At 41.7% G+C, this 20,548-nt stretch overlaps 1 protein-coding gene across 1 annotated transcript in view; it reads right to left on the bottom strand.

Moving 5' to 3' along the window:
* The window catches only part of GCS1 (glucosidase 1), a 450,551-nt gene that overhangs the window by 39,647 nt on the left and 390,356 nt on the right, over positions 1 to 20,548 (bottom strand). Inside the window, exons 19-20 of the mRNA XM_089385790.1 lie at positions 13,206 to 13,358; positions 12,958 to 13,049 (exon numbers count right to left, since the gene is read on the bottom strand). Of these exons, the coding sequence (XP_089241916.1) occupies positions 12,958 to 13,049; positions 13,206 to 13,358 (245 nt within the window). The remainder of the gene's footprint in view (positions 1 to 12,957; positions 13,050 to 13,205; positions 13,359 to 20,548) is intronic.

Genomic DNA, 20,548 nt, shown 5'->3' with positions numbered 1-20,548 from the left:
CAACCTCAATGGTTTGAAGAGCAAGATAGAAGGACACATGTATGCAAGTTGAAGAAAGCCCTCTATGTGTTAAAGCAAGCCCCTAGGGCTTGGTATGAGAGGATTGATAGCTATCTCATTAAACTGGGATTTACAAGGAGCTATGCTAATCTGAACTTATACTTCAAGGTTGAAAAGGATATGCCACTTATTTTGGTCTTGTATATTGATGATATGTTTCTGACTGGTGCAGACCTTCTCATTTATCAATGTAAGATGGATTTGACTTCCGAATTTGAAATGAAGGACCTAAGACTGATGCATTACTTCCTAGGTTTGGAGGTCTAGCAAAAGCCAGGTGATATTTGCCTTTCTTAAGGAAAATATATTGTGAAGTTGTTAGACAGATGTGTCATGGTGGAATGCAAGTCAGTGACTACAATGATGGCAATGAATTTCAAGAAACTATCTCGAAGTGTTGTTGATCCAAATTTGGCAAGTCTTACTGAATATAGACAACTTGTGGGAGCATTAATGATCTTGGTGAACACATGACCAGACATGCTTTGATGTTAATACATTAAGTCAATTTATGATTGAGCCTCATAATATACATTGGGTTGCTACAAAGAATCTTTTGAGATATTGTCATGGTACTATCAACCATGGACTGAGGTACACTGTCGGGAATCTGAGACTACATGGATATACTAATACTGATTACACTGGCAGTGTGGTGGATAGAAAAATCACATTTGGAAGCTATTTCTCTTTGGGATCCGCTTCAATTTCATGGATGAGCTGGAAACAAAACTTTGTTGCATTGAGCACTGTTGAGGTTGAATATATTGCAACTAGTATGGCTTGTTATGAAGCCATTTGGTTGAGAAAGCTCTTCACTGAGCGACCTATTTGAGCATGTGCTGGATACCACCATCATTTATTGTGATAATGAAAGAGGGATTCACCCTTTAGAGAATCTTGTGTTCCAAGACCGATCCAAGCAAATTGATATTAGGTACCACTTTATCCGGGACATGGTACAATGGGGAGCAATAAGGCCCCAACACATTAGGATAGATGAACAGGTCGTTGACATCCTCATGAAGCCCTTGGGGAAGGCAAAGTTCTTAGCCTTGAGAGAGAGACTTGGAGTCGTGGAAAGACCCTCCCATGAGGGCCTCACTTGAGTTGGACATTGAGCTCTGGGATCTCATGGGGTACTTCTTGGAGCTATATGAGCACCAAGTGAATGGTTCACCTTCCCCTGTGAAGTACATACCCCTGCATGTGAGCATAGGGTGAGTGGTTCACCTTCCCCTATGGTGTACGCTACATGAGAACAGGGTGAGTGGTTCACCTTCCCCTGTGGATACCTCAACATACATCCTACCATTGTAGTCTAGGACTCTTGGGAAGTACCTCTCACTTGGCCAACGAGTTGAGAAAAAGTGGTTAGGGTTAATTAGTACTACCGACAGACGCATCAAGTACTACCGTATTCCCTATGACTAGAATGCATGATGTTCAATAATCACTAAGGATGAAACCTGGTAGGGGTTCTATCCCCTGGACATGAGGAATTGCCTTTGTCATGTTGGTGAGAGTGGCAAGATCTTCTGACCCACCATCTTTCGATCCTTTCTTATTGATCTACAATATCAATCTTCAGCAAAGATGAGACAAGTTGTAGATATGGTACATGATGGACATGATGGCATAGCAAGAAGATGGGTGTTTGACAGTTGGAATAACTCCCTAGTTGAGAGGGAGTGTTCAAGAGTGCAACTAGGGGCTAATTCCCTATCCTAGAAGCCCCTCCTTTGATGGATCATCCCTCCATTGGATCACCTTTGATGGCAATCTTCTTTGTTGAAAAGTGTGTAACTAGGTTCGGTCTTCATAAATATGAAATGTGCTTTTGATTCTTGTAAATTGTAAAATGAAAGAAAATTATTATTATTATTTTTTGGAGCATGGGTTTCATGCTCATGATTTTTTATTTTATAGGTCAAACACCCATTGAGTGCTTCCAGGGTTTTTCCTAGGTCAAGAAGTCAAAAGAGTCATTGTCATAAGTTGAAGACCCCTTCGGGCACATTGTAACTTGTAAAGAAAATTATTTTGGTCCTTAAAAGTGTCAAAATACCCTCCAAGATCAAGTCGGTCTGGCAGCTGGCAAGTCGACCTAATTTGAGGAGACACATCCACCTTTGAGAAGCCTATATAAAGGAGGAAACTTGGCCTCCTTGGAGAACATTCATCTCGCACTCATTCAAGTGAAGGGGGAAGGCAGCGAAGAAGGAAGAGGACGAAGAAGACTTGGTTTTGGGCTAATTCTCTCTCACATGTTCGAAGGAAGGCTAGGGTTTCTGAAATAGATCTAGGGTTTTCCTCTACAAGTTCGATCTTGAAGAAGAGAAGGCATGAAGGTCAAGTGAAGGTCACAAGAAGTCATCCTCAAGCTACAGAAGCTAGAGAAAGCCAAGTGAAGGTCTAAGGAAATCTTGGGAGGTTAAAAGAAGCTCACACATGTGGCAGCAACAACTGCACGACAACAACTGCACGAGGGCCAAAAATTTCAGATCTATAGTGGAGACCGAAATTCTGTAGCTAGAGGTCAAAGTTGTGCTACTGGAAGAGATTTCACTGGGTTTGACTTGGACAAGGAAAGCACATCATCTGGAAAGGTTGGACATGGTCTTGATCTAAAGGTCTTGGAATTCGTCAATTGAAGATTCTATAAGGAAGAGAAGAGATTTGCGGGTTTTCCTCTCAAGAGGAGGGGTTTTGGCCCTTGCTGACAACCTATATTTTGTGTTCTTGTTCTTCTTGTTTTTGGTCATTGTTTGATGATACACAAACATAATAATAATAAGTGAAGCTAATAAGTAAGATAAGTAAAAAGACATCACAAGCAGTTATCAAAGAAAGAGAAATCACTCTAATCATTGCCCTTTAGATTTCTCAACATGGTATCAAAGCTAAGGTTGGCTAAGGGAATTATGAATATCTCTACTACATTGAAGAAGTTTCTTAAGAAGTGTTCAAAGGTAGCAAGCCATCTCAAGAAAGGTATCAAGGAAGCATGGAATCTTCTATTTACTCCAAAGAAGGAAGTGACCAAGACAAAGGATGAAAAACGCTTCTCAGCGCTTACTGGCACATTTCAAGGTGAGAACTTTTGGATGATCGATAGTGGTGCATCAAGACACATGACTAGTCATCACAAGCAACTAAAGACATTATCAAAAGGAAAATCTTCTTACTTCATAGAACTTGGAGATAATAAGAGCTACCTCGTAAGAGGAATTGGATCAACCTCAATAGAACTGGAGAATGGAGGCAATATTCATCTCAACAACATCCTATTTGTTCCAGGTTTGCATAAGAATTTATTCTCCATCTCAAGTCTAGAAGACAAAGGTTATAGAGTGGTTTTCATCGATGGAAAAGTTGTAGTTTGGAGTAAAAACTCAAGCATAGAAAATGCTGGAGTGATTGGCATTCATGAAGGAAGACTTTACAGGTTGATATCTCCTCTTACTCAAGCCCTAGTTCACATTGAAATCATCCCATGTGAGCTTTACAATAGAAGATTTGGTCATCTTCATTTCAAAATCCTTCCAACTCTAAGTTCAATAGTAAATGGAAACCCCGAACTAAAGGAAGATCATGAAGGAATATGCAAAGGATGTGCATTGGGTGAGAACACCAAGAGACCATCTGTAAGTAGTGCTTCATGGTCAAAAGAAATCTTGGATCTTATTCATTCTGATGTCTATGGTCCTATTACTCTTCAATCACTTGGAGGTCATCTATATTATGTCACATTTATAGATGATCATTCAAGGTAGACTTGGGTTTACTTAATGAAATCCAAGGATGAAGTCCATAGAAAATTTCAAGAATTCAAAGCTGAAGTAGAGAACCTTACAAAAAGAACAATCAAGATGTTAAGATCCGATAATGGAGGAGAATATACATCCAAGGAAATCACATCCTTCTGTAAGGTGTCTGGGATTAAGAGGGAGCTGATAGTCCCATATAATTCCAAACAAAATGGAGTTGTAGAATGAAAGAACCGGTCCATTGAAGAAAGTGTAAAAGCAATGTTACATGATCAAGACTTACCGAAATTTTCGTGGGGTGAAGCTACAAAGGCAACTGTATACATACAAAATCAAAGTCCCCATAGATCACTCAATAATGGAACTCCTAAAGAAGTATTCACTAGGAAGAAACCCACGTAGATCATCTCTGAATTTTTGGTTGCCCTGTCTATATTCATATACCTAAGGACAAAAGAAAGAATTTGGATCCATTAGGCATGAAGGGAACATTTTTTGGCTATAGTAACTCCTCTAAGGCCTATAGGATCTACATAAAGGAAGGACACCAAATGTAAATCAGTCAAGATGTGATATTTGATGAAAGTATTACATTCAAGAAATCAAAGGATCTCCCTATGGACTCTGATGATGAAGAACTTCTAGTATTTGAAGAAGAAATTATTAGGGAAGAAGAAGAATCAAACCTATACAACCTGTGGTTATTCCCGAAACTAGAAAGAGACCTAACTCGTTGAAGTCTACACTACTTGATGCAGAAGGTCATGGAGCAGCTCAAGGCACATTCAGGGAGAGCAAGAAGCCCAAACGATACTTTGGGTATGCAGCCTACATGGAAAAACTAATAGAAGCAGAGCCATCCATTTTCAAAGTGTTGATTTGGGGTAGCATCGGATGTGCTCTAGCCACGAAAATTGGTGGAGAAGCTAAGGCACATGAGATCTCCAATACCCAAAAATGGTTTGGGCAGATTCTAAACAGTTTGGGAGATATTAAAATAATTAATGTTTTTAATGGAGTCCCTAACTCTAAACGTAGGGAAAATAAAATATTAATGTGAATTAACATAAAACTGTGTTAGAAGGGTCCAAAAGTCATGGATCAAACTAGAGTTAATCTTAGCTGTTGATTAGGGACTTAATCTCGGCCGTTGAATTGTCAACGAGAAAAGTATAAAAGGAGGCTTGAGGGGCACTTGGAGAATACACCAGAGTGATCAGTGATTCTATTCTCTAGAGCGGGGTTTGCTAAGAGAGATAGAATCAGTGATCAATTGTAGCGAGGGGCAGTGAGTACAAGGCAGAGAGGCAAGGACAGTGCGAGAGACTAGCACAGAAGCAAAGAGAGGCAGATGCAGAGCCAGAGGAAGCCACGCAAAGGTAGCAGAGACTGCGCATAGCCAAAAGGGCCTACGTCATCCACGCAAAGGCTGCAAGAGAACACAGAGAGCCAGAGAGGCTACGTAGAGCTTCAGTAGGCAAACGCAGAGGCTTTCAAGGTGACACAGAGGCCAGCAAGGCTTACGCTAAGCTTCAGATTATGCCGGAGAGGGGTTTCGTGGAGTAGGCTTTTCGAATACCTGTTTTCGAAGAGAGATAGTACCGTGAGGATCAATGCAGAAGCGGGAGAGAGGGGCACAGAGCCAGCCAGAGGATTACGTAGAGCCAGCCAGGGCTCACGCAGACGTAGCCAAGAGCTACGCAATACCTCAGAGAGCCAACATGGGTGATGCAGAGGCTCTAAGGGCTGATGCAGTGCCTCCAGAGGCTGACGCAGGGCGAGCTAGGGAGACGTTGGGCAGGCGCTGCGCCAGAAAGGCCTGACGCAGTGCCAGAAAGGGCTGACGCAGTCCCTAGAGCCTGACGCTAGGGTTTTCGTGGGGCAGATTGGAGCTAGGAGCTGTCGGAGTGTTTATCCGGGGTTTCAGCCGTAATATTTGCTTCCGAGTAGAGAGGTACTACTGCCGAGATTATTCTATGTTAGGTGAGCTGGTTTTGACACCCAAATTGTATTAAAAAACAGCGTAATAATAAAACTCTCAGATAGTTGCATCGGTTTTCCCGCATTTGGTTTTTTCGGGGACATTGGTCCAAAAACAATGGTGTCACTTGTGTGCTTGTTTTGTTTCCTTCAATTGATCATCTGTAATGTGTTGTGCATGTACTTATATTTATTTTTAGTATTTACATGGTAAATAACTTGTTAATTAATCAGAACAAGTAGGCAGAAATAAATCAGAAAAGTACATGAAGGGTTTCTAACAGTTAGACTTAGAAATTCCAACATGGTATCAGAGCGTGGTTGCAGATTACAGAAGAACTGAGGACATCAGCCAAGTAGAGCAGCAGCAGCATAAAATAGTTGTCTTGAGTGACAAAAGTTGTTCCTAGCAGAGAAGCAGCAAGGAAGGGGTGACGCAGTGCCTGCGTCATCAAGTTTGAGCCAGGAAGAGGATCAGCGCAGTGGCAAAGGGGAGCAGACTCAACCTACGTAATGCCCGATCATCTTTCTCAGTCAGGAAGGATTGACGTCCGTGGCCAGGAGGTGCGGATTTTGCTGGTGCCAGGATTGCGTAGAGCCTAGAAGCTATAACCTTCAATTTGCTAGGGCTTAGGAGGCTATGGGTAAGTTGTAGAGTGAAGCTGGTGGGGTAATGTAGTCAGAATAGAACCTAACAGGGCAAGACCAAGGAGGAGGAGTTGCTACCAAGGATTTCTAGCCAAGAAATCCAGATCAATGGTGCAGTTGCACTAACGATCGGAGTGGGGGCATTTCGACATTGGCAGAGGGGTTTCCACGGGGGAAATCGAGGCTTAGAGGGAGTCACACCGAGAAATTCCAGAAGGGAAGTAGAGGAGTAGCGAGATGGCAGTGAACAGGGTAAGAGACTAGGACAGACTGGATGGAGCCTCAAACTTCGTAGTCTGGAAGGCCAAAATCTTATCTGTTCTAAACGGGAACCGTCTCAAGCACTTTGCCTTGAGGAAAATAGCGGTCCCAATTGACCCAACTGATAACGATAAGTACGAGGATGTAATGACGAGGGCCAAGAGCATCATCCTTGATTGGGTCGATTGAAGGAGATCCGAGAAGAATATGAAAAATGAGACGTGGGAGGCCCTAAAGAAGTTGTCACAACATACTTCCGTGCAGAGGAAGATGCTACTAGAAAATCAGCTGCGGTCATACCAGATGCAGAAGGGAAACCAGATCGACACCTTCCTTGGTCGATTGAAGGAGATCTGGGATCAACTAACTTCCATAGGGGCCACGCCGGATCAAGAATTGATGGTGAGAACAACCCTGGACGCAGTCTCAGAAGACTAGGAGGTGTTTGTCCAGAGCATACTGGGCAGGGCGACCCTTCTAGAATGGGAGGAAATGTGGGTGGCTCTTCGCCAAGAAGACATCAGAAGGGTAAGAAAGGCGGGAAGCAGCGGCAAGGGGATCAAAATCAAGAAGGAGGAAGAGGAGGATGTTGCCCTAGAATCTGAGGGAAAGAAGGAGAAACAAAAGAAGGACCATTGCAAGGTCAAATGCTTCAACTGTGGGGACTGGGTCACTGTGGGAGCCAGTGTCCGAGGAAGAAGAGAAAAGGAGAGGCCTCCGAGACCAAGGCTGCGCCAGCAAGGGCAAATAAGGAAGTGGAGACAAATGATGATTGTACCATGAGTGGTCACATGCCACTTTAGAGGAAGTGGGGAGACATCGAGCTGTAGTCAGACAAACTACAGGCAATGAGGGGTAGGATCCTCGAGGTATCCAACCTCTTGGATTATACCTTGCTATGGGAGCCCCGAAGAGGAGTAGCAGGACTGGCGGATGTCGGTAGAGATGGATGCAGATGAAGCGAGAGGGAGCTACAGTGTAAGAGTCCCAGGACAACGTAAGGTAGCAGTACGAGATGCACAGAGTTGTGGTAGCAATGCAGAGGTCAAAGAGGGAGCATTTGTCAGTGACAAAGGGAGCTTCAACATCGGGAGTGTTTCTAGCCTGACGAAGATGTCAGAGTTGGGAGATTAGTTACTTACTTCTCAGTAGTTGAGTTACAGTGCAATAGTTAGCAGTGGCAGTGCTATAGGCAGCACGATGCAGCATGATGAGAGGGATTGCAGTGCAGATGCAGCAATGGCAGTGGCAGAGCCATGGGTAGCAACACGGATGCAGAGGGAGTTGTTGTATAGATGCAACAATGGCAGTGGCAGGGCCATGGGTAGCAGTACATGATGCGGCAATGTCAAAAGATGTTTGGCAGCAGGCCTAGCATCAGCATAAGGACTGATGCCAGATGATCAGGGTGATGCTGAGTGAGCAGTATTACTAGAGCACAATCCTCACTAAGAGGGAGTGCTGATTTGGGGTAGCATCGAATGTGCTCTAGCCACGAAAATTGGTGGAGAAGCTAAAGCACATGAGATCTCCAATACCCAAAAATGGTTTGGGCAGATTCTACACAATTTGGGAGATATTAAAATAATTGATATTTTTAATGGAGTCCATAAGTCTAAACTTAGGTAAAATAAAATATTAATGTGAATTAATATAAAACTCTGTTGGAAGGGTCCAAAAGTCATGGATCAAGACAAAGTTAATCTTAGCCATTGATTAGCAACTTAATCTCGGCCATTGAATTGTCAACGAGAAAAGTATAGAAGGAGGCTTGAGGGGCACTTGGAGAATACACCAGAGTGATCAGACATTCTATTCTCTAGAGCGGAGTTTGCTAAGAGAGATAGAATCAGTTATCGGTTGCAGCGAGGGGCAGTGAGTACGAGGCAGAGAGGCAGGGATAGTGCCAAAAGACCAACACAGAAGCAGAGAGAGGCAGATGCAAAGCCAGAGGGAGCCACGCAGAGGCAGCAGAGACTGTATAGAGCTAAAAGGCCCCGCGTCATCCACACATTGGCTACAAGAGTGACATACAGAGCCAGAAAGGCTACGCAGAGCTTCAGTAGGCTGACGCAGAGGCCAACAAGGCTGACGCTGAGCTTCAAATTGTGCTGGAGAGGGGTTTCGTGGATCAGGGTTTTTGAATACTTGTTTCTGAAGAGAGATAGTACTGGGAGGATCAGCGCAAAAGCCAAGAGAGAGGGACGTAGAGCCAGCCAGAGGATCACGCAGATCTAGCCAGGGCTCACGCAGTGCCTCAGAGAGCCAACGTGGGTGACGCAGAGTCTCTAAGGGCTGATGCAGTGCCTCCAAAGGCTGATGTAGGGCGAGCTAGGGAGACACTGGGCCAGAAATGGCTGACGCAGTCCCCAGAGGTTGACACTGGGTTTTCGTGGGGGTAGATTGGAGTTGGGAGCTGTCGAAGTGTTTATCCGGGGTTTCAGCGGGAATATCTGCTTCCGAGTAGAGAGGCACTACTGCCGAGATTATTCTCTGTTGGGTGAGCTGGTTTTGGCACCCAGATTGTATTCAGAAACTGCATAATAATAAAACCCTCAGATAGTTGCACCAGTTTTCCCACATTGGGTTTTTCCGGGGACATTGGTCCAAAAACAATGGTGTCACTTGTGTGCTTGTTTTGTTTCCTTCAGTTGATGATCTATAATGTGTTGAGCATGTACTTGTATTTATTTTTAGTATTTACATGGTAAATAACTTGTTAGTTAATCAGAACAAGTAGGCAAAAATAAATCAGAAAAGTACATGAAGGGTTTCTAACAGTTAGACTTAGAAATTCCAACACAAAGAAGTTGTCAATCACCAAGAATGGAAGGATGCCCTGAATGAAGAATATCAATCTATAATGAAGAATGGAGTTTGGGAGATCGTACCTAGGCTTGAAGACAAATATGTGGTAATTCCAAATGGATCTACAAGATCAAACATGTGGCAGATGGAAGTATTGATAAATATAAGGCAAGATTTGTGGCTAGAGGCTTCTCTCAACAAGAAGGGATTGACTATGAAGAGACATTTTCTCCGACAACAAGGTATACAACCATACATTTGTTGGTCTCTTTGGCAGCATCGATGGGATGGAGCATCCACCAAATGGAAGTCAAGACTGCATTCTTGAATGACACAATTGATGAGGAAGTCTATAGAAAAACCCTTGAGATTTCAAGTTAAAGATAGAAAGGCATATGTGTGCAGATTGAAGAAGGCATTATATGGCCTCAAGCAAGCACCGAGGGCAAGCAAGCACTGAGGGCATGGTATGCTAGGATGGATGCATACCTTCAGAGATTAGACTTCACGAAGAGTTCTGTTGAACCAAACATTTATATTAAGGCGATGAAGGGAGAGCCTTTAATCATTCTTCTATATGGGGATGACCTTCTCTTGACAGGTGTGGAAGGTTGAATTGAAGAATGTAAGAAGCAACTAGCATCAGAATTTGACATGAAGGATCTAGGGCTAATGCACTACTATTTGGGACTAGAAGTCTGGCAAGAACTTGATGAGATCTATCTAGGTCAAGGAAAGCATGTGATCAAGATGTTGAAGAAGTTTGACATGATGGATTACAAACCAATGACAACCCCAATGATCACAAATTTGAAAAGACTAAGGAGTTTTGAATCGAGCCCTGTGGATCCTTCCAAGTATAGACAATTGATTGGCTCCCTAATGTACTTGGTGAATACTCGACCAAGCATATGCTTTGCAGTAAATGTTCTCAATCAATTCCAAGTGGAGCCAAAGCATGATCATTGGATAGCAGCGAAACGTATTTTGAATTTCTGCGATATCTACAAGGAACCATCCACTACTGCCTGAAATACAATAGGAGGAATGATGTCCACTTGATTGGATATACAGATTCCGACTGGGGAGGCAGTGAGTAAGATGGAAGGAGCACTACAGGAGGATGTTTCAGTTTGGGATCCTCCATGATCTCATGGATGAGCAGAAAGCAAGATAGTTGCTTTTAGTAGTACTGAGGCAGAGTCTATTGCAGCCTATGAAGCAGAGAAGCGGTCTGGTTGAGGAAGTTGCTATCTGACCTATTTGAAGGACCTATGGACCCTACAGTGATACATTGTGATAACACCAATTGTATTCGATTATTTGCATACATAGTGTTTCATGCAAAGATGAAGCATATCAACAATAAGTATCACTACATTCGGAAGCTAGTACAAGATGGTGTGTTGTAGCTACAATATATCTCCATCAATGAGCAGGTAGCTAACATATTGACAAAATCTCTTCCTAATAAGAAGCTTATGTATTTAAGAAACAAGCTTGGTTTGGTTGATGTATCCTCCCTAGTTGAGAGGGAGAAATAGGCACATCATTCTTGTCTTCAGTTGGGAAGACAGAATGGAGGATTGGGTAAGCATCTCGGATCCGATACTCTTTGAGGATGGGGTAGGGCATCCAAGATAAGAGTAGTTGTGGACCAATATTCTTTGAGGACTAATTATCCAAGATAAGAATAGTCCAAGGAAGGTCATACTCTGGAACACCCGAGTGGGGTATGTACCTTGAGAGACAATGATGATGATGTCTATATATCATTGGTCTCGCCAGCATGGTACTTTGATCTTGTGGACAGATATAGTTGTTAGTTAAGGCCTTGCTAAATCACAATATTGGTTGTTATGATGCTAAACGCATGGGTTACCAATCCGACTCTTATGAAATCTCTTCATATTGAGAATGTCCATGTACCATTTATGAATACCTCCCTAGTTAAGAGGGAGTGTTGAAAAATGTGTAACTAGGTTCCGTTTTCATAAATATGAAATGTACTTTTGATTCTTGTAAATTGTAAAATGAAAGAAAATTATTATTATTATAGGTCTTTTATTTTATAGGTCAAGCACCCATTGAGTGCTTCTAGGGTTTTTCCTAGGTTAAGAAGCCAAAAGAGTCATTGTCATAAGTTGAAGACACCTTTGGACACATTGTAACTTGTAAAGAAAATTATTTTTGTCCTTAAAAGTGTCAAAATACCCTCCAAGATAAAGTCGGTGTGGTAGCTGGCAAGTTGACCTAATTTGAGGAGCCATGTCCACCTTTGAGAAGCCTATATAAAGGAGGAAACTCGACCTCCTTGGAGCACATTCATCTCTCTCTCATTCAAGCAAAGGAAGAAGAGGAAGAAGGTAGCGAAGAAGGAAGAGGATGAAGAAGACTTGGTTTTGGGCTAATTCTCTCTCACATGTGTGAAGAAAGGCTAGGGTTTTTGCAGCAGATCTAGGGTTTTCCTCTACAAGTTCGAACTTGAAGAAGAGAAGGCATGAAGGTCAAGTGAAGGTCACAAGAAGTCATCCTCAAGCTCTAGAAGTTAGAGAAAGCCAAGAGAAGGTCTAAGGAAGTCATGGGATGCTAAAAGAGGCTCACATGTGTGGCAACAACAACTACAGGAGGGCTGAAAATTTCAGATCTGCAGTGGAGGCCAAAATTCTGCAGCCAGAGGTCGAATTTGTGCTACTAGAAGAGACTTGACTGGGTTTGACTTGGACAAGGAAAGCACATCATCCGAAAATGTTGGACTTGATCTTGGTCTAAAGGTCTTGGAATTTGTCAATTGAAGAATCTATAAGGAAGAGAAGAGGTTTGCGGGTTTTCCTCTCAAAAGGAGAGGTTTTGGCCCTGGCTTGCGGCCTATATTTTGTATTCTTGTTCTTCTTGTTTTTGGTAATTGTTTGATGATACACAAACATAATAATAATAGGTGAAGCTAATAAGTAAGATACGTAAAAAGACATCACAAGCAGTTATCAAAGAAAGAGAAACCACTAATCATTGCCCTTTAGATTTCTTAACATTCTTCACCTCAAAAATTATAATTTTTTCCCACCTATAAGTTCCTCATTTTCAAGTCAGCTCAGGTTTCGAGATTAACTTCAACATACAAATTTACATTCCTTTTTTCAGGATAGAAAAGCGTTAACGAGTATAGAAGGTATTCAATAAGTGGATTTCGTTTTTTATTAGAAACTTTCTTTCTTGATTAAATTATACTGTAAAAGGAAAACATGCTTCTTAATTTCTTGTATATATAAGTGTTATCATTTTTGTTGCCATCCATACCATAATGAATTTAGTAGGGATTAACGACACTTCACTGCCAAATTAATGATTTTCCAAACAATGTTAGATCTATGAGGTAAGACATCTTTAAATTGGGAATTCATACTATCTATGGTAACTTGGGAATTGATACCTTGTTGTTGCAAGTGATCTAAGTCCAAAGCTGGTCCACAACAAACTCCTGTTATAGATCAAATCTAGTTGGTTTGTCAAGATTGGAGAGTCCTGCATATTATGACATTGTAATCATACCAGCAAATGAAGAAAAATAGAATTTTGCAACAAAAATGCAAAGGATGGGTAAAATAAACAGAAAACAATTGAAGAGGATACAAAATCACATGGGAAAATGGTATAAATAGTAAATTAGACTACACTTACAGAGGGAATAACCTTCATTATGAATGGGAAAAGACTGACATAACCAAAATGGGGTACCAAACGCAGTGTTGGTTTTCGTGATACTACCCTGCGAAGCTCTCTCCTGATGTGTAATGTTTTTTCATCCTGAATTTGCTTCCATTTCAATGAAACCTGTAGATAAAATTTGTCATACATTGGCCATAGTGAACGGGAACTTGACATTGAAAAGCACTCAACTTCAGGCATGAATTATTAAATCCTCTAAAATGTTCTTCTCACTCTTATTCATGTATGCTATCCAAGTCTCTTTTCACTTAAAGAACGACTCTACTTAAAAAGTACATATTCCATTTTTTAGAGTAAAGAAGCCCTACAAGATTGGCAGAAAGAATATAGAGACAGAAATTCAGAAAGAAAATATATGTAAAAATGATGCATATTCCCTATCAGTGCCTCTTTTGATCTAAAAGACGTGCACTCAAAAAAAGTATACACTGCATTATTTTACATGAAAGAAACTCTACAAAATTGGAAGAAAAAATATGATGAAATAGGAAAGCAGAAAGAGTTTTTATGCAAGAATGATCCATAATCCCTAAAAGTAGTACCTCAGATTTCAAGAGTAGCTAGTGGTCAACATCTTAACTGTATAAGATTGATCATTGTTACCTTTCCAACCTGCACTTAATGATAAAAGCCCTAATCCACAAGGTGCAACCCAAGAAGGAACTACTAGGATCGTTACCACTATCACCTATGCAACCTATGCTCTTCACTTTCGACTGGTTCTCCTTCAGGTCAAGGGGCATATCCCTAAGTAGGATTACTAAAGCTACAAGGTGATAAGAGGGTATCTTTAGTAAAACAAATCTTTTTTGTATTATTTCAAAGGAGTTGAAAGAATGATTGAGGGATCTAGAGATTCATGCCAAACCAACAAGGGCAAATGGAGTCAAGAGAGTTTATATTTTTATGGCTGGAAATGAGGCATGAAAGCTCACTAGATCCACCCTAATTACGCTGGAAGTAAATGCAGAAATTTCATATAGAAGGGCTCCAAAGGACGCTACTTCAATTAGAAACTTAATTTCAGCCTATAATTGGAGTTGACAAGTTTGAAAGTATTCCTAAGATATATCACACAAATTATTAAACCACAAAGCTAAGATAGAAAAGGAGAAAAGGGTGTTTCAGCACTAGATTCCTTCTAAGTAGTAGAGGTACTCTTCAAATAAATCAAGTCACTAGCCTTTCCTATGTAAAACAATCCACTCCACTTCAAGCTTCAAGAACTAGAACATTCAACAACACACTAAAGGAGAGAACCCTTGCACATCACATATGCTCCATGTAATATTCCTAATGGAAATATACAATGTTAAACAAAACAAACATAGCAGAAATACATACAAAAATTTACAACACATTTAACAACCAGAAATCTCCATGCACTGCGTTGATCTGAGCCATTTTATTAATAAATAAGAGGGACAATGTGGTGCTGGAAAGGGTGCATTGGGCTTGCTCAAGGCAAGCTAGCTAAGCCCATATGAACAATAAGAAATCTCTCTCAAATCTACTGCTGCTCTCTCTTGGCTCTGCGCTGAAACTACCCAGAAAATATGATGTTGGCTGCAAAGAACTGCTCCTAGGGCCTCCTAGGATGCTCAAAAAATTCTAATAAATGAACCCCGGGCTCTCCACCAATAACCCACAAAACCCACAAAATAATTGGTCAAATGTTGACCTTGGAATTTCGGCCCAATTTTCCCCTAGCTCCTCTAGCTGCTGGCTGAGTTGGGGGACCTGTTTGACCCCTCAAATCTGCCCAAAAAATTCTGCCAAATTAATCTTGGCCTCTCGTCAATAAACCTAGAAAAACTCAGAAAGGGTTTGTCCTAGTTTTGACGCTCCAAAATTGACCCCCAATGCTTGGCCCTCTTCCACAAGCAGAAGATGTAACATGTAGAAAATGTTGTGTTTGTTGCTCTGCCAAAATGCTGGAAAAGCCTCCACCAACACTTCCCCAAACCCCACCTCAAGTTTCAGCCCCTAACTCCCTTCACTCGCCAACCTCCAAGCGTGCCTCCTATAAGAACTGCGCAGTCCCTATACTGTTGCTGCCAATCCTCTCCACAAACTCGCACTCCCTATTCCTGGTACGAACTGGTATAGGTAGGACTCCCTCCTTGGGCTGGCACTCGAAGTCCACCGAAGCAAGGGTTAAGATCTCCACTCGGAGACACTCATGTGCTAAACAGCACTACAAACTTGGCTTAAGCGCAAGCGTGCTATGTTAAAAACACAATTTCTAAATAGATGAATGAATGACCAAAATGAGTGCCTCTTGCTCTACTTATCAAAGAGCCTCCAAGATGCCCATGTGGGACCAACTCGACTTTCCCCACCAACTTCGCTCCAATGAGAGTGTCTTCCACATGTGGGCTGCATTCTCCATGGGGTCGCAATATTTCCCTTCCTTCCTAATGTTTGGGTCCCCACTTAATCCCAAAATTCATGTGGGACCTTTGAACCAACATCTCCTAAGTGCAAACATGAAATAAGACAAAATTCGGCAGGATTGATATTTCCCTTAGCAATATTGCTAAGTGGGAATATCATACTCTAAGAATGATGTATCCATTAATCTCCCAGGAGGGGAAACTTCAAAAATCCAACCAAGAGTTGGCACCAGAGCAAAAGATTACTAAAGAGGCAGAAGTGAAGCTCTTCACCAACCAAGAGTTGGTATTAGATGGATTGTAGAACAAAAGTTGTTGAAGTGAAGGAAGAGTGTGTGCAACTCTTCATCACAGAGAGTTGGTATTATATCAGGGTAGGACCTATTGGACAAGACTCATGTGAACTACAATAGGGACATATCCAAGATATCTATACAGGTTACTTTTGTAGGTCAAGATGGTGAACGCTAGAGGGAACTCAATGAAACAAGATGACCCTACATTGGGAGATAGAGTTATTGTCATTGAAGGAAGTATAGCATGGAAGATGGATGCTATGCAAGCACATAGGAATGAGTTCAAATGAATTAGGAAGGACATAGTTGAGGTGAGGGAAGTTATCCAAGAGGGTTCAATTGTATTTGAGGAAGTTTCTAAGGCTAGGAAGGATGCTCAAGACCAAGGATGGGAAGATCGTTTGAAGAACTTGGAAGAGTAGGTGGCCTCTCTTGTGGCTTTGACACATGATCACGCCAATATGATTACATTATTGAATAAATTTGTTGCATAGGTCTTAGCAGGTTTGTTTATGAGAGGGAATTTGAAGGAATTAGAACCATGTGATGGAAATAGAAGTGCTAAGGGGCTTGGCAATTTTAGTTGGGACATGGAGCAGATGAGAGGATGTTCTGATGAGGCCAAGGTGAATGTCGTGGCCATGCATTTCACAGGAACTTTGAAGTTGTGGTGGAGGACCCAAGTGGAGGATTTGCCATTTGGTCATATTACAGAAAATATATCAAATTGGGCAGAATTGAAGGAAGCTATGAATGCATAGTTTGGACCAAGGAATCGGGCATGGGTTGCTAGAGATCACCTTATGATGTTGAAGCATATAGGGAGGATCCAAACCTACATGAAAGAATTTTTTGGTCTTATGTTGAAGATTAGAGAGATGTCCAATGAGGATAGTGTGTATCACTTCATCAGTGGATTGCAACCATGGGAAAAGAAGGAAGTGAAGAAACAGGGTGTCCAAACTCTTGCAGAGGTTATTGCTGCAATAGCGAAGCTCTTTGACTACCAAATTTGTTAAACACACATGGACAGCAAAGAATGGGAAAGATAAATCATGTGAGTTCATTTTTTTTATTAACATGAGATGTACATTTATAATACAATGTTGTGACTCTTGGGTTTCAGATCCCAAGGTCTCTTGGACTGCTTAGTCTTTTCGGCTTCCACACTAACCCTTTAGGATTAGGTGTCCAACATTCCCCCCCTTAATCCGAAGGGTTATGTATGAGTCCAAGAAAAGAGCTGTAATACAAAATGTGCAAAAAATACATGGCAGCACTAGGCTGAATGTGCTCTATGAAATGTTGGTATAAAGGGCGGTGGTTTAAGGATGACCACCAACACTGGAACGCTTAGTGCAGTTCCCGGAACTCTTCCAAAACCGGCAAGAAACTGAAGTTTTCTCCTAGAGGAAGTGATCCTATTGTTTTAAAGAGGGAAACCTTCAACCATAAAAGGGAGGTCTCACCCCGCATAAAAGGTAAAACTTCAACCTGAAAAGGGAAGTCTCAACCTGTGATGGTTTAAGGATAACCAACAACTCTGGAATGCTTAATGCAATTCCTGGAACTCTTCCAAAGCTGGCAAGAAGCTGGAGTCTTCTGCTAGAGGAAGTGTTCTTAATTTGTGATGGTTTAAGGATGACCAACAACTCTGCGATTCCTGGAATTCTTCCAAAACTGGCAAGAAGCTGGAGTCTTCTGCTAGAGGAAGTGTCCCAGATTGCCAACTAAAGGCATGTTCAGGGGCATCTTTGTCTCTGGCTACAACTCTGAAACTGGTGTGGCAGGTTGTGGCTCAGGCTCGCTTGATGTGACTTTGAAGCTTGTAGATGACCATCATTTCCCCCCTTGTCAGATACAAGGTGAGATGATGGAGAAAACTCAACTGCAAGACTGTTCAATATTCTGGAACAAGTTCTGACATGTGTTTGGAATATCTTCTTGGTTGTTGATGCCCATTGCCAAGAAGCGATCCATCCAAGATGAATCTTTGTTCTTGCAGGACGTTTGTTTCTGAAGCATCTGTGTGAAGAATGGCTGGTTTTATGACAGTGCTTACATGGATGAAGATCGAAACAGTGATCTTTCAAATGGCCAACTCGATCACAGTGTTAGCATTTCACGATCTATTGTTGTTGTTGCTGTGGAACAGCTGAAGCTGAACTGTCATGAGGAGCAGGTGAACTGTCATAAATGAATCCAGCACTCTGAAACTGAATGGGCTTGGCATAGTCTGGAATATAAAAGGACAAGTCCTTGTCATATCCAAGACCAGTTCTGTGCTTGTTGCGGACAAGTTGTTCCCAAGGTCTGATGATGGGCTTGGGAAGTGCAGACTGAGTTTCTGCATCTGCATGTACAACTGTTGCTTTATTTGAATGAATGGTAACATTATTGACTTGCTGTTTATGGGAGTCTGTTTCAATCTTCTGAACAGAAACAGGTTCAGAATGATGACTCCACTGTTGTAATTCTTCCTGCTGTAGCTTTGTCTCAAGCTGCAAAAACTCAATATCTTCTTGTACATTATGCAAACAGGTTCTAATGTCAACAAGAGAAGCTTTGCTTATTCTTACTGTATCATGATCTGAGGAATGTATGAGAGTTTTTAAGAACTCTAATATTTCAGTAATTTGAGTCATTTCTTGATATCTTTACTAAACAGAAAAAATATATCTGGATGCAAAAGTTCAGCAAATCTCTCTCTGAAAATTAGCCCAAGCAGAACAAAAGCTTCTTCCTTCCCTTCAAATTTACAAAATCAATAGGTTTTCTCTGTCAACAGCAAAACTCTTCGCATGGCAGCCAAAGTTTAACCCAGACCACTCTACCGAACAATACACGAATGGGTCACTAGAGATAAAGATAAGATCGCGCAGCAATGAGTGGAGTGGAAATAGAGATGGATCTGAAAAGAAAATAATACAACAGCAGGATTGAAGTTTTAAAAGTGTGGGCATTCATTCACTCAAACTGTTCTGAATCTCTATCTCAATTCGTTCACCATGCTTTCTATATCAAACATTTCATTTTATGTTCTGCCAAACAACATGAATGAGCTTACCGCGCATATCAATTGCCTTCTTAAAAGAATCCCAAACTCATCCCACACATTCAATGCCAATTGCAGTGCAGAGAAACGCATTAAAAAATTGTGTAACACCAACAGGCTTCGAGAGGCAGCGGAAACCTTCAACAATATGCCTCTGAAAATTGCACAGCCATTAAAATAAAATAGTACGAGATCTCTTAAAACTGGTTTATCACGCAAGGGGACCAGCTTCCAGTTTCACGTGATGTACATTGAACCAAAGTTATCGGTGACTGTTGGCAAGAATGACTTTCTAGCACATTTCCACTGTTTGTATCAAAGATCTTTAATTCTCCCGCATGACTTCCAGTAGCAATACGTGTATAAATGTGGATGCAACAAAGATAATGGAGGAAGAGTGGTAATAGGAGCAGGGCACTGTCGATGCTGATGCTTCAAATATTGCACAACCAATGAGTCCAGAGTGGCATGCTCATTGTTTCCAAGGGGCGTTTCTGAGCTTTGATGTGATTCAGGTCAAGTTTCGATGCATAAACAACACTCCAGTGCACAGAAAATGATTTAAATAACGAATAGCATATAGAGTGGAGCACAGTCCAAGCAGACATCGCAATGGAATAATCATTTCCCTGTGAGCTTCGATGAAAGCATAGAAATATCGCAGTACGACTTGGACATAAAGTTGGCAAATGGTAATGTAACTATAAAAAATAGAGAACTTTGTGTGAGGATCTTCAGGGAACTGCTCAAATGTTTCCCGCAGCCCCCCTCACCTGTAGTTCACGATGGGAAAAAGAACATGTACAGTTCACGACGTTTAGAGCATCTGAAACCATTTTACGAAGTCAACCTTGTGGATGGAGCAGAGAGGCCAAACACCCAATACAATGTCACCGTCCAATATACGAGCACAAACGATGGAAGCTTTCTGCGTAATTTCTTAAATGTCCGGAATCCGCATGGCGTGAATTTCAAGGAATTCCAGGCCTTTTTGCAGGGTTTGGAAATTGTGATTAGAGAGCACCCTAGTAAAAATAAACTTTTGCTGGGCAGAAGCCTTTACACGCTAGAACCAGACACTTTGATAAGAGATCTATAGACATCATGTATTCATTCTATTAATTCGTCGGGCGCTCAACGTCACCTTCAAACCGCCTTTCATGTAAAGAGTCACCCCAAGCTTAGATTTCACACGTTTAATACTATCAACACTTCTAACCTTAAACCGACACAACATGGATGCCGCTACGTATTTCATTTGCAGGTAGGAGAATTCTTTTCCCATGCACAGCCGAGGACCTCCATTGTGGGTTCGTGTCCCACCGGGCGTGCCAGACTTCAACGCTTCAGGCTTCAGAGGAACTCATCAACGCTTCAGGCTTCTCCAGCTGGGCCACAATGAAAGAAGGTGCGATGGGGAAAACTATTATTCAAGCAGCGTTTCCAGCGAAAATTCTCAGATTTTGAGAAGGAGCTTCAAGGCATCAACGCTTCAACGCATCCGGCTTCTCCAGCTGGGCCACATGCCTCCATGCGTTGGCTGTTCCT

This window comes from Pinus tabuliformis, chromosome Q (genome assembly GCF_031772625.1).
Source record: "Pinus tabuliformis cultivar Carrire ecotype Pingquan chromosome Q, CPIR1, whole genome shotgun sequence".
Taxonomy (NCBI): domain Eukaryota; kingdom Viridiplantae; phylum Streptophyta; class Pinopsida; order Pinales; family Pinaceae; genus Pinus; species Pinus tabuliformis.
This window is presented reverse-complemented; position numbering and strand designations above follow the sequence as displayed.